Source organism: Orbicella franksi, chromosome 13 (assembly GCF_964199315.1).
Source record: "Orbicella franksi chromosome 13, jaOrbFran1.1, whole genome shotgun sequence".
NCBI lineage: Eukaryota > Metazoa > Cnidaria > Anthozoa > Scleractinia > Merulinidae > Orbicella > Orbicella franksi.
Genome location: NC_138157.1, coordinates 5,963,175 through 5,977,033, shown reverse-complemented (window position 1 = coordinate 5,977,033; position 13,859 = coordinate 5,963,175). Strand labels below are relative to the sequence as shown.

Here is a 13,859-nt window from a genome sequence, read left to right as displayed (position 1 = left end):
TCATGAAGCAACTTGCGAGCTTTCAAGCAAATCATTCTGAATATATAATTACACAACATTGGAATTGAAAAAAAAAACTGAGTTTCTTTAAGAAATAACACCGGTAGCAGGTTGTCATTGTTAGAAAATAAAAAAAAAAAGGTTTATTAATTTTTAAAAGACGCTTTTAGATACATCGACTAGATACCAGATCTGGCAGAAACGAAATATTAAAATGAATGGCTTAATTGGTCTAGAACTACACACAGGATTAATTTGCAGGAGAGAAAAGGTAACTAATAGGCAGCATATATAAAAATCGAAAGATTTTCGTCGAGACGAGGTTTACGTAAGGCTTTTTCCATTAACAGCTTTAAGAGAGTGGGAGGGAAGCTTGTCTGCTTTTAAAGCTGTCCGGAAGAACTCACAGCAGCCATTTAATTCTTCTGATCCTGTTTCAAGGAAGAACAAAGGAAGCCGCGGTGAGTTTTCCTCTGTCAAATCACTTCCAAGAAATTCAAATTACATATTACATCTCAGTTGTTGTGGATTTCCACAACAAGATACGATTTTTAAAATTACTAGTTTATAATTTCTAACAAAAGGAATCCGTGGAAAACGTGCTAAGTAATTCTTTGACGCAATTAAATACTCGTGAAAGATACACGGGCTACCCCGCTTATCTTTTCTGATATCAGTATATATCTTTCGTTTCAAAATTGAAGAAATACTTCGAAAGCCGTGTTTATTGACCCAAAAAATTTAACGCCTCGGTGGTCTTTCACTTGGCACAGCTTGTGTCGGCATTAAATTTTAGCGAAAAAGTCCAACCTGTTTTTTATGACCTATTATCTTTTTCTTTTTCCTCATGACCTACTATCCAATCAGAATCGCGTATTTGCAACAGATAGATGTTAAATATGCATCACATCATCAGTATACCTGGAAAACAACATGCAAATATGTAGCAGCTTGGGAAAAATCAAAAACATTTAACTATTTGCTCGTTCGTATTCGGTTTTTCGGAGAAAAGAAGACGTGGGTAGGTACACGATTATTGTGATGTGCTGATCTATGCATTTTTTCCTTGCCCTTATGCAAAATGTCTTGAGAAAACCATTAAGAGAAACAAACAACCTAGTAGAATGTATCATTGAGATACACTTTTTAATTATTTTCATGCTCTATTAGACAAGGCAAACTGACTCAGAGGAAAACGTTTAAACTGTAGCGTGTTTTCCAGAGCGTGTACCATATTTACTGACTTCAAAATTTTTTTTTTTTTAAATATCGCCTCTAACCCACGCTCTTAACATAAAGTCAATCCACATGTATATATATCGATTCAACAAGGCGCAAAGCTAGTTTCAGATATGATACCAAAACAAATGGTGAACTAAGATTTACCCGGTGAAAAATAATTCATTTTTGAATAAAATTAATGAAAATATTTCTCAGTTTGCAAATCGTAATTCTCTTTCGAAATTTAGTAGGAAAGATGATAATGTTTAGCATGATTTGAGACCCACAATTATGATTGTTTACTAGTACTTTCTGAACAAGATTTACCACTTTCAACTTAAAAGTGTCTTTGGTGCGGCGAAGTTATCTTCAATTTGTCAATTCATGTCTCGAGTTAATTGTGTTTCCGAAAACGAAAAAGTTTTTATTTTTTTGATTAGGAACAGCCGTTTTTCTGCTGATGGTAACTGGAAGTTTGCATGAGTCTAAATTCGTGGTTTCACATGTTTCCTAGGCTATATAACTCGGACGTTAATCGGTGTCGATTTTGCTTAAATCCTTAATTTTCAAAGCATTTGACGTTAATAAGCTGCTGTAATAATCATTATAACTAACCTTCTATAATTATCCTTTTACAAGTGCTCCTTGTAGTACTTAAAATACTTAAATGTTTGATCTATTTTATCATATTTCTCCAAGGGTAGTGATTGTGGTGCGTTTTCCTTTTTCAAAACGCTTCCGGCAATAGTTGCCCAGCCGGCTACGTGGTTTAGTAGTCAAGTTACAAATTACATGTCGTTGTGGCTTACCACAACAACATTTATGATTCAGTTGTAAGATGACTATAGTAAAGAAATGGCTCACAAAGTGAGGTTGCAGTAAAGGACTCAAAGTTAGATGTTATTAAAGATAAATCGAGCACTTTTTTGAACGACCTTTTTATAAAATGCTACTTTACAGTGACAAGTTATCATCACAATTTATGTCTCGGGCTATTTTTTTAACTTTTTAATTGGGATTTTTCAGTATAAGTGAGATTTTTCTTGTAGCTGATTCTTTTGCAACTGAACATCCTAGGATCAAGGCTATTGGAGGCCTTTTACGTACGTTAGAAAGTTATTTATTAGACTCACGATATTATCAGTTCTGTTTTGTCAGCTGCTTTCTTACATAGAAAATTGACCATTTACTTGATGTGTAGAATTCTTATCGATAAATGTCAGAGTAATGGGCGATACCTCGCCGCGGACTTTGCTTGTTCGGTGTGCACTCAATTTCAAGTCAAGAACTCTGAAGAGTTTCATCACGTCAGTGGTAAAAACTCCACTGACGACTCAGAACCTTCAACTGGGGGTCGCGTGGTTTAATTCTCAAATATTTATTACAGATTATATCTTATAAGCATTTCCTAGAACCATTTTTTTTTCTACTAGAACATTAAAACTTTCTACCAATAATGGTAAGAACATGTGAAATAATTCTTTGGCAAAATAAAGTTATGACGTATTTATTTGCACCATTGCGCGTATCGGCGGAAGGCGAGATGTTTCATGTGTGTGAGCTCGCATACTCATACAACGCCCTTATCGCCTTGAAAACGACTAATTAGAGCGGTTTTCACTTGAACGTTGAAAGTAATTCAGATTTGCTTTGGTTTTGCGTTACAACGCTACTCGATTGGCTTAAAAAATTCATGCCACCTTGTCAGCTAATCAGTGGAAGTAAAACCAAAACCAATCACGACTCCTTCACACAGGTTTTCCCGCGCTTCGGGTCATGCAGCTAAATGTCTTTTCAATCGGGATTGCCTACGCCCTTTTCTAATTGGCGAAAGAATTTTGATGTTTCTTTCTGTATCCATTTAAACATCTAAGTGATGATTAAATAGACGATTCGATTGAGGCCTTGAGCTACTGTAATTCTTTTTATTCCAAACTTTCGCCGATCTATGACATTGTCAGGAAATGTAAAGAAAATATTCCACTGTGCGTGATGTAAAAAGCAGTGTAGGTGACACGAACAATTAGAATCTGATGAAATAAGGACAATGAGGGGGTTTACTTACGATTATTCGAGGCGTTTTATATCCGGAAGAACAAGCCTGAACTTAATTTCCGGAAAGAATGTACTGAGCTCAGAGGCCTTTTATTTTAAACAAGACTGCTTAGATCTTTTGTCCTCGCCACCACTTATTAGCAATTTTACATGTTATTGCGTGTCTGCCACCAACGTCACATTTGTAAAACTCGTTGTCCTTATTATATATTCTAATTATTCGTTTCACCTACACTGCGTTTTATATCACGCACAATAGAGTATTTTCTCTGCATTTCCTTGACAATGCTGCAGATCATCGAGAGCTTAGAATTTAAGGAATACAGTAGCTAGAGGGCTCATCGGTCAAGTCGTCCATGTAATCACCCAACACGCTACTGAATGACAACTTCAAACGTTTACTTTTTTCTTTTTGCTTTGTTCTGATTATAAGCAATTATTGGATGAGGTTTTTGTGATATCCAGGATAATCATTGTCGAGGTTGGGGTTATTAGCGAGGCCGAAGGCTGCGGCTGATAACACTTACCGAGACCTTGATTATTCTGGATATCACAGAAACCGAATCTAATAATTGTTTGTTTGTTTGTTTGGTTTTTTTTTTACATCGAACGACAAAAAAAATGGAAGTGATGTTTTTGCTTCTTCACTGGCGGCAAGCAACACAAAGCGCGCGCGAATTTGACATGATTACCCTTAGAAATCATGCACTGCGGTCATGCATGACATGATTACCCGTGACCTTGAGTGTCCTTGACATGATTATTTTTAATCTGCAGCTAGATGACGTCACAGGCGCTGATTTCGAAAATTCACTATATGCTTTCGGCCAATCAGAAAAGAGATAGTGAGTTCAATGTATAATAATTACTATTATTTATTATTATTACTATTATTATTATTATTATTATTACTAGGAATTTCATTACGAAAGTAAGTGCTATCGAAGGTCGATAAAACGGTGGGAACTGAACTGAACAGTCAACAGGTCTGGAAATTTTTTTATCTTTGGAGGGTAGGGGTGTTCAGAGTAGGCCCTCGCTGGATGATTTGTAATCATTACTACAGCAAGTGGTGTTTTAGAAAAATGGCCCAATCGTTAGGCTTACGGAGTTGTTTGACCCATATTGGGAAATTGCTGAAAATGCTTTGTTGTTTGTGGGGTGGGGAAAGTGGTTGAAAATGTAGGTAGTAGCAAAATAGAGGTGCTGTTCTAAAAGGTGAGGGGAAATTATTTTTTATTGTTGATTTGATAAGTCATTAATTTGATAGATGTTGGGAATGATAAATGACAACGATACTCATTTGTTGGAAAATTCATCCTTATACAATGTGTATCTTGACAAGATACCAAAGTTTCTAACTTCAAGTATGTATTAAAATTTGTTTTTCATTTACACATTTAAACTGGTTTCATTTGGAACTGTAACTTGAACAACGAGTTAGAAAATAATGTTATATGCCATAAACTTGATACAAAATATTCTTGATTGGAGTAATTCCTTTTCAATGTGAACAATAACAGTAACTATAAAAATATGTCTAACTTGAACAATGAATTCTTTGCAAAAGGGTTTTGGCAAAGATACTTAGTAAATCAGTAGTAAGCAGGATTAAAATTTTTTCCTATATCTGTATGAAATATAATCAACCAATATTCAGCGGGTAACAATAACAGTAACTATAAAAATATGTCTACTTTGAACAATAAATTCTTGACAAAAAGGTTTTGGCAAAGATACTTAGTAAATCAGTAGTAAGCAGGATTAAAATTTCTTCCTATATCTGTATGAAATATAATCAATCAGTATCCAGTGGGTGACGTTTTTTAGATGTTAACTTTATAATGAATTTTAAATTTAATTAGATAAATGAAAAAATGCAAATAAAAATCATTATTGGCAGTAAGTTTTCTACATCTTCATAGTACATTGGAAGAAAACAGTTTTTTAAGATTGAAGGAACCTGTTTTCTGTTGTTATAGTCCTCATATCTAATTTATATGAAGCAATTTATTGTCAGCTAGGTTTAAAGTAATGTTTAAATCATGCATCTCGAGAAGAATGTCAGTTAGGTCATCTTCTGTGAGGGCAGCGTGCATTTTTTGCTGCGAAGCATCGAACAGTTTCACCAGCTGCTGGTGAAAGACAGACAGGTAAAACTTGTTGTTGGTCAAACAACTGACAGCGTACGAAAGATTCGAAAGTCGAAAGCGTCTGACAGCGTGCGAGGATTTCTCACGTGCAAAGTAATCTCACGCGTGGATCCCGGATGATATGACAGCCATGTGATGTGCGCGTGATTGTCGTTTTAATGGTCCCGGATAATACTCTACTGCGCAGGCTTCGAGTCTTACATCCGAGAAAATTTTGGATTTTGCGCCCTACAGAGAAGAATAGTGTGCTGTCTCGCTAACGCTCGACAGCAATTAGTATTAGTATTATTATTATTATTATTATTATTATTATTATTATTATTATTATTATTATTATCATTATTATTGTTTTGATTTTCAGTCCAAGGAAACATTTTTTCACTTCAAGAAATAGAATGTTCAAGAAAGCAACCGGAACGATGATCCTGCTGGTATACGTTGGATCAATAGTGATCTAATCCGCTTCACATATAAAATGAAGAATACAAAAGCAAAAACCGACACAACGTAGAATGATTTTTTGAAGGTGTACTATATTTCGGCTGGCCAAACCAGCCTTCTTCAGGCACAATGAAAATTTTACATTGGGACGTGTTTTATGTAGCATGTTTTCGTAATACCGGAAATACGTAAAACTAATTGACAGTGTAAATTAAAGATAAGCACACGGTAAAATAAAATAACATAATAAAAGAACATAATAAAAGGAAACCGATTAATATGTTTCTTCACGGATGTTCAGACCATCAGGATCAATTGTTCTGCCTTTTTTGAATTAAAAAAGCTTCCCTGGCCTTACGGATAGAGTCTCGGTTGGAAAAGATTTTTTCGATGGGGGTTGATTGCATGTCGTTAGCAGTGTGGTTTGGAGAAGACAGGAAATGTTCTGCGGCTGTAGTAGGTCCCAATGTAAAATTCTCATTGCACCTGAAGAAGGCTGGTTTGGCCAGCCGAAATATTGTACACCTTCAAAAAACCAATTTACGTTGTGTCGGTTTCTGCTTTTGTATACTTCAAGAAAACCTGTTGGAGTAACAATTGCAAATGCTCTTCTCGGTAAAAATTGATTTTAAAAGCTTTTCATGACCCTTAACTTTTGATCTTCTCGCTATCGTGTAAAATATCTTGAATATTTTAAGGTAGATATCAGTCGCATCAGCATCAGTTTCTCCTGCCTCACACTCACTGGTCAAATATCAGCCTCTCTCATCTCTTGATAAGACTTTTTCCGCTGGATTTCCGGCTAAAAGCGCCAGAAAAGGCTAATTTCTCAAGCCGCAACATCTCTTTCATAATGCGTCAAGATGTTCACCCAGGGCATTCGGGGTTATCGACGCAGTTATTTGTGACATAATTCGCGTTAAGAATGCGACGTGCTGCAAATTAATTAGCGCTACGTGGTTTTTGAAAGACATGTAATTTAAGTCGGTTTCCTTCCATATCCTTCCTGTTTTCGATACATATTTAACGCTTCATTATCAAAGAAACACTTTGAAAGACTTTTCTTTAACCACGATAAACGTTTCGGTAATAAATTAACAGTAGCTTGTTTTAGTGATTAGCTCCAGCGAAAATGAGTGCTGTCACGTATGGAGTGTTTTTTATGACCTGTTATCAAAATCGAAATCGCATATTGATTGAGTGAACATTTCCTTTCAAAAACCGAGAGATTACGCAGACCTGTTGGGGCCAATTTAGACAACACTCAAATTAGCTATCGCGTCAATGTGGAGTAAAGGTTGTCCACCGAAAGCTGGCGAGAGAATTAAGACAATTGTTCGTTTGTCAGAGAAAAGAAGTCTCAGGTAAGTACAGGAATACTCCGTTGAGCAGTGATCTATATAACGTTGTCGGTTTACCGTTACTAATTATATATAATTTATATATATATATGAATAGTTGATATACAGGGACATACCAATAACCGTATAGAGTCCATGACTGCAGAAAACAGCTTTAACTCTCGCTCTTGTTAAAACTCTCCTACGTTTTCAGATTAAATCCATAGGCACCGTTTCCTGCACGGACAACAAAATATATCTATCGTCAAGTGAACTGAAAAACACATTTACATTTGCGAGAGACAAACTCTCGCCTCTGACCCTAAGCTCTTTAGAATAATAACCTTGCATGAATGTATATTTTAGTCAACAAGAAACAAAGCTAATTTTACCCTTAGCAAACACTAACCTAAGATTTATCTGATGTTGAAACGAAATTTGGAAAATAGCTAATGAAGAAAGTTCAAAGACATTTCTCTGTTTCAAGTTGTTGTGGAAGATGTATTGGATAATTCGATACTTCACCAAAATCATATCTCATTAATTTAAAATAAAAATTAGCACTTTCTGAATTGACGCGATCACTCGCAAAGTATTTCTTAAAAGTTTTTTTAATGCGTCAAGCTGTTTTTTCCTTGAGAATTGATGTCTGCAGTTAATTGCGTTTGAGAGAGGCTTTGTGATTGTTAGTAGCAGGCCGCTGTGATTTGGTTTTTGCTAATTGTCACTCGAGCTTTGCATTATTTAGATTGTGAGGATGCAGATGTTTACCGACTTAAAAGAGATAAGCCGACGTTGATCATTTGTTGTAGTAATGTTGATATGTGAGACCTTTTTATAGCTTTTTCTTTTTCAACTGAATATTACAGAATGAACGCTTTTGGAATAAAGTGCTGCTGATACAGCGGGCGCTCTCAATAGCTTAAGGTGCTCACATTTTTCGGCACTTCTTCACTAAGAAAAATGAAAGCTTGAACTCTAGCTTTTTTAAATTGATTTTATAATACGACCAATGGTGTTTTAAATTGGCCAATCATTGGTGAACATGGTATGGCCATTTTGGTGACCCTTAATTAGATTACTTATACACTTAAATTAAAAAAAGGGACCCGGTGACTCCAATTTTAATCGTCTGATTAAAATAAAATGATTTGCACTAATGAGATGATGTTTGATGAGGCCGAAGGCCGAATCAACTATCACCTCATAGGAATTGAAAGCGAACTTAATCTAATTGTTTTAGTATAAGTAATTCTTCCTGAAATTTCTGTTAAATGAGTATTTCCAATTATTTATCTATGTAGTATTAAACTTTTATTTGCGAGAAATCGCGCGGACTGAATTGTCTTTTGAAATTTGCAGTTTTGTATACGCACGCATAGTGTACCGGGAGAGCTCATCAGCCTGCGCCTGTTAGATTGCAGCATTCGCATAACTAGAATTATTCTACTTATTAATAAATTTACGGGCCTAAAATCCCAAATAAGCACTTGCAAAAAGTATTTGTCATTTTTGCAAACTTTCAAAATTAATTTTAATTTGGATAACGTCCAAATTTACTAATAATTTGGACAGTTCCCTACACAACATAATTAACAAGTATAACGACTATATCCCAGTCCCATTTGGAAATAATTAATTTTTAAAGCGGTGCCGCTATCGCTCTAAAAGGTCGTTATGAGGCCTAATATAGATGCAAGAGGCATTTGACGATGTGTATGAAAAATTTTAAACTTGGGAACACCGGAAAAATGGCAGCAGATAATGAATCAGAAACACTGTGGTTTTTTCTTACTTTGTCTAAAAATGTTGAGTTGATCGTGAGATGGGAAAAGTAAAAACATTTTATGGGGACATCCAGTGAAAGAATGAAACATAGCACTGTGGGAAAAGAATATTACCACGAACTCTAAAGCAGGTGCTGGATATCTTTCAAAACCAAAACACAATGATATGTGCATTTTTTCTTTTCACAGAGCGCATGCCTAACAAGTATTAGCTGAGCGTCAAACTTTAGAAGCCAAGCTCAAATCACAAGCATAAAGTTAAAACATGGATAATGCGTCAATAGAACCGCAGACCACGACCCAGACATCGAACATCAATGAAAGGCCGAGACTTCAGCATGATGATCCGGCATTCATAGCATATATTGTGGTCATGACCATAATCTTGGCAGTTGGTTTTGTCGGCAATGTTCTGACGATAATTATCTTACGATACCGAGAACACAGAAAGAAAAATATCACTCCACTCATGATCAACCTCGCGGTGGCTGATATTATTATCATCGTGTTTGGTTATCCCGTAGTAGTTGCCGCAAACATCTCCTCAACTGGGCTTGAAATTAGCAGCACGTGTGTGTGGTCAGGATTTATCAACGGGTCGGTGGGAATCGCATCCATTGCTAATTTGACTATGATGAGCGTTGTGATGTACTCCTCATTTAAGAGGCTCGGCAACAGGAAAAAAATTCCAAGAAACAAAATGGCGGCTATGATCGTCTTCACGTGGTTGTACGGAATAATGGCCATGATTCCACCGTTAGTGGGTTGGAACGAGTTCGTCCCAGGCGCCTCTGGAGTCAGCTGCTGTCCAAACTGGGTACCTGAAACAAAGGCTGGAGTGGCTTACAACGCCATGTTGGTTTTTGTTGGCTTTGTATTTCCGCTGAGCGTCGTTACATTTTGTTACCATCGGATTTACAGGTAAGCGATTACGTACCCGGGGAGGGAGAAAGGAAGGACTGCTTCTAAAGGTGACCGGGAATTATTAGACCCATTTCCGCCGCTCTCTCGAGTCCAGTCTACGGTCCCCCCGAGAGGAGTCTTCGGGGAGGGGAGCGGCTCCTTCCCCGAACAGTGACTAGTGAACAAGCCTAGGGAGTTATGGCTGTGGGGTAGGAAAGAAATTAACGATCTTTTTTCCTGGGTACTGAGTGGTGGTCATAATGTTTGCAACCAAGAGATTATCTCTTGTTGCAACTAATTTAAGTCTAAGATATAAATGAGCAGGATCCTTGATCCATGTTTGGTGTTTTGTCGGGGCCTTTCCCAAACCAAACCGCTCGACGGCAATCAAAGGCTGGACAGACGTCAATTCTGCTCGTTTTGGTTTTCTAAGTTTTGTTTTTACATTGAACAAGGAAAATATCAGTTTCTACAGAACAGGATCCTGAGGGTATTAGGTGCGGTGAGCTAATAGTTAGCGCCCTGAAGTCCGGACTGATCGCTGTTGGTGCGAGTCCTGGCCGGGTTCATTTCGTTGTGTCCTTGGACAAGAAACTTTTCTCTGACAGTTGTTTACCACATTCAGGTTGATAGACTAGCATTCTATCCATAGGGAATAGGCCGGGAAGAATACCCCTAGGCAATTCACGTCAGGGAAACTAGAGATAAGCGCCGGGGGAGCAACTGGCTTGAACGTTTGGAAGCTACATTTCATATCTCACCCACCTTTAATTTGAACGTATTTAGCCAATGGAATTTATTTCACGGTGTTTATTTGCAGTCGAACGTGCACCTTGTGGAAAGTAAACAGCAGTTTATTTTGATCCCGTAAACGTATTTAAAAAATAGCTATCATGGCCGAATAGTTCAAAGCCCGATTAAGCTTAAACCTAGGATTAGCAAGAATTTTGTTTCACTTTTTTAACTTTACCGTGAGGTTTTCTTTTTCTAATGTTTGTCCTTCAGTTCCAGTCGGAATAATCTCAAAGTACACAAAACCTAGCAAAGTAAAAATTAATACTTCGGATAACTTTTAATCCTGGGTTAGCGCGCGTTAACCGGCTTTTGAACAACCCGGCCTCCTAGTGTAGTTTAGAAATGGAGAGTAACGAGTTTAACGCGTCTCATTTCGTTGCAGCTTTATTCGGACACAGCAACCCACGACCGAGAACGCTTCACTTCAGGCCAGCCGGAGAAAATCCCAAATCAAACTCCTGCGTATGATTGCCATGGCGATTGCCGCCTTCGTCTTGAGCTGGTCTCCATATTGCTTTGTGAGCATCATCGCCACCATCCGGGGTACTAACACGTTGACCCCTGGCGAGGCCGAAGTCCCGGATTTGCTAGCCAAGGCCTCAGTCATCTACAACCCCATTGTTTATACTGCAATGAATGACAGGTTTCGTGCTTCTTTACTGCGGATGATCCCTTGCTGTCGATATTTTGCAAGGGATATTAACCCGGCGGCAAATACCCCCACAAATTCAAAGTCGCGCGAAGAAAATGGTAATGATCTTAAAAGGAAACAGTCCCAAACCGAAGTGTGATGCAAGGATCCTGCAGAATGCTATTACATTTTCAGGAGCTGTTTCCCTGGAAGAGCATCTTTAGTGTTTTCGTTTTGGCAGGTGGCTTCAAATTTTAGGGAAGAGTGTACCTCTTTTCCTGGTACGTGAAGGAAGCCCACAGTTTCCGGTGGGTTGTACTCAGATCATAAGCCGCTTATGAAACACGTAACTATGGGAGTGCGATCGAATTTCAAGATATTTCATTGCATGGACGCCATTCAGGCTTTACCAAGGCTCAAATATTTTAATTGCATTGTGCGTTAATTATCAGGGTCTATGGATGTAGTCCAACTTCCCCAACCCTCCCTACTGATAGGACTCGACGTTTTCCCTGGCCAAAACCCGGAAATTTCGATTGAAAGTAAAAAGAACAGTAATTTTCGGAAAATCCGCTCTGGAATTATAGACTACCTCCAGAGGTACTTCTTTCTTCCGTTCGGAACGGAAAGACGGGAAATTCCTAATTACGATTTACTGAATTCTTGAATTTCCAGTTTCTCGTCTACAAACCATAACTGGAGATCAAATTGTAAACGGTTAGCGCCATCTCGTTCGGTTGGTTTGCTGATTTGAAGAAACCCTTATCACTATTCAACGGCCATCCCAACCGGTTATTCCAACAAATAGAAAGCGCCCTAAGAAAATAAGCAGACGTGGTTCAGCTTGTTCCTCTCAAAAGATACTAGATCCCAGTAAGAAAATCAGCATTAGTACAGTCGAGCCACGGACACCAAGGGACTGGAACTGATTGTCTGTATTATGTAGGAGTTCGTATTATGAGGGAAATTTGGGGGTTGTGTACTGGTGTCAGCATACCGAGGAATAATCATTGTACTGCCTTTCTTTACGAGCCTTTGCTTAGCTGTGTATATTGCGGTCTTTTATATCGGTCCTTGTGCAGCACACACGAGGACAGAAACCGTTCTAGTGATGAACTATCGACAGAGGAAAGAGGTGTCTTTAAAGGAATTCGCACGATCGGTAGATAGTAATTAAAATAGTTTGTGCATAGAATGATGATGGTAGTTACTGACAATACACGAAGCAAAGCCCTTGTTTTGCAGGTAACTTGGATTCGTTTAAAAAAATACCAAGCCTTTCTTTCCTATACTTTCAATGTGATCATCCGAGCTACGGTTTTTGTTGATATACAAAACCTTATCCTCGTCGGCAACATATTGTGCAGTCGGTATTCTTAATCGTGTTACTAAAAAATCACAATGTGCGTATTGGCAATCTAAATAAAACCTGATAACTGTGGTTGTTTCACATCATTAAACGGCTGAGTGTTGTAATCACCATAGTGAACGCGAACAGTACTAGACGGATTAAAAATGGAGGAGTAACCAGGATTACAAATCATCTTATGTTTCTCTAGATAGATCGGGTGAGATAGAAACTTTATTAAAGTGCTAATGCTTTGTAGCCTGTGATTAAATTCTCGGGTTAAGAATTTAATAAAAACTATAGCTTTCAGTTTCCAGCCTAAAGCCAGTTTTTCATTGAAAACTACCATTATTGGAATCGTAAAGTAGACGGAAAGAGTGATCTGTGAGTCAGTAAGGAGACAAAGGGTGAAACCAAAACCATGGATTGATACAAACTAAAATCTCTAACAATGTTAAAAAGTCCGACTCAGTCGGAAGTAGAATGGTTTGATTTCCAAACCGAAATGTCGGGTACGTTTTTGTTACCTAATTTTACTTTGTCTGATGAGTCCAACATTTTTACTTTCGCCTTTTTGTGTTTCCATATGTATGTTTCTCTGCCTTACGAATCAGCCCATCTCTTTTAATTCATGAAATATTTCTCTGATCCAAGTCGGCGATGGCCTCACACGCAGACGTTCTTAGGGCTGGTCACGCGTTAGTTCCTCCCCCACAAGTGACGAGCCCTAAAAGCGTCTGCGTGGAAGGCTAAGTTGGCGAAGGATCCGGTGTGCTCAGGGTTTTGTCCTTGTGGTCTTTCCAATTTTAGATTATGGTCGCAAAACTTTTCATAAATCCATATGGATTAATAACGCGGTGTTATCAACATCGAGGCTGTAATAAAAGACTCACAAAATTTGGATCTAGACCATTTATCATGACCTGGCGAAAATGGCGAAAATGAATAGCGAGGCCAGAGACGGATTTAGGGGTGGGAGGCGAGGTGGCTGTGCCCCCCCCCCTTCCCCTTTGACTTTTTGGTCACAAAATTAACCCTTCTATAAGCAGCATTTCCACACGAAAAGTGAATTTTTCATCGGAGGGAGGTGGGGGTGGGGGTGCTATGCGCTCCGCTACAATTTATTTAGTCCCCTCTTTCTGACTCTTTTGGATCTGCCCCTGCGCGAGGCGACGAGCGGGAGAG

The 13,859-nt window shown here is 38.1% G+C and overlaps 1 protein-coding gene across 2 annotated transcripts; it reads left to right on the top strand.

The window, feature by feature from the left end:
• Positions 1-999: 999 nt before the first annotated feature.
• Positions 1,000-13,859, top strand: LOC145465689 (rhodopsin, GQ-coupled-like). 2 transcript variants are annotated; one of them, XM_081449459.1, is made up of 3 exons: positions 1,000-1,021; positions 9,189-9,918; positions 11,078-13,859. In XM_081449459.1, the coding sequence occupies exons 2-3, from the start codon at positions 9,263-9,265 to the stop codon at positions 11,484-11,486; spliced, it is 1,065 nt and encodes a 354-aa protein (XP_081305585.1). In that variant the 5' UTR covers positions 1,000-1,021; positions 9,189-9,262; the 3' UTR covers positions 11,487-13,859. The 2 variants fall into 2 exon arrangements, with proteins under 2 accessions (XP_081305585.1, XP_081305584.1); XM_081449458.1 differs by lacking the exon at positions 1,000-1,021 and adding an exon at positions 6,513-7,234.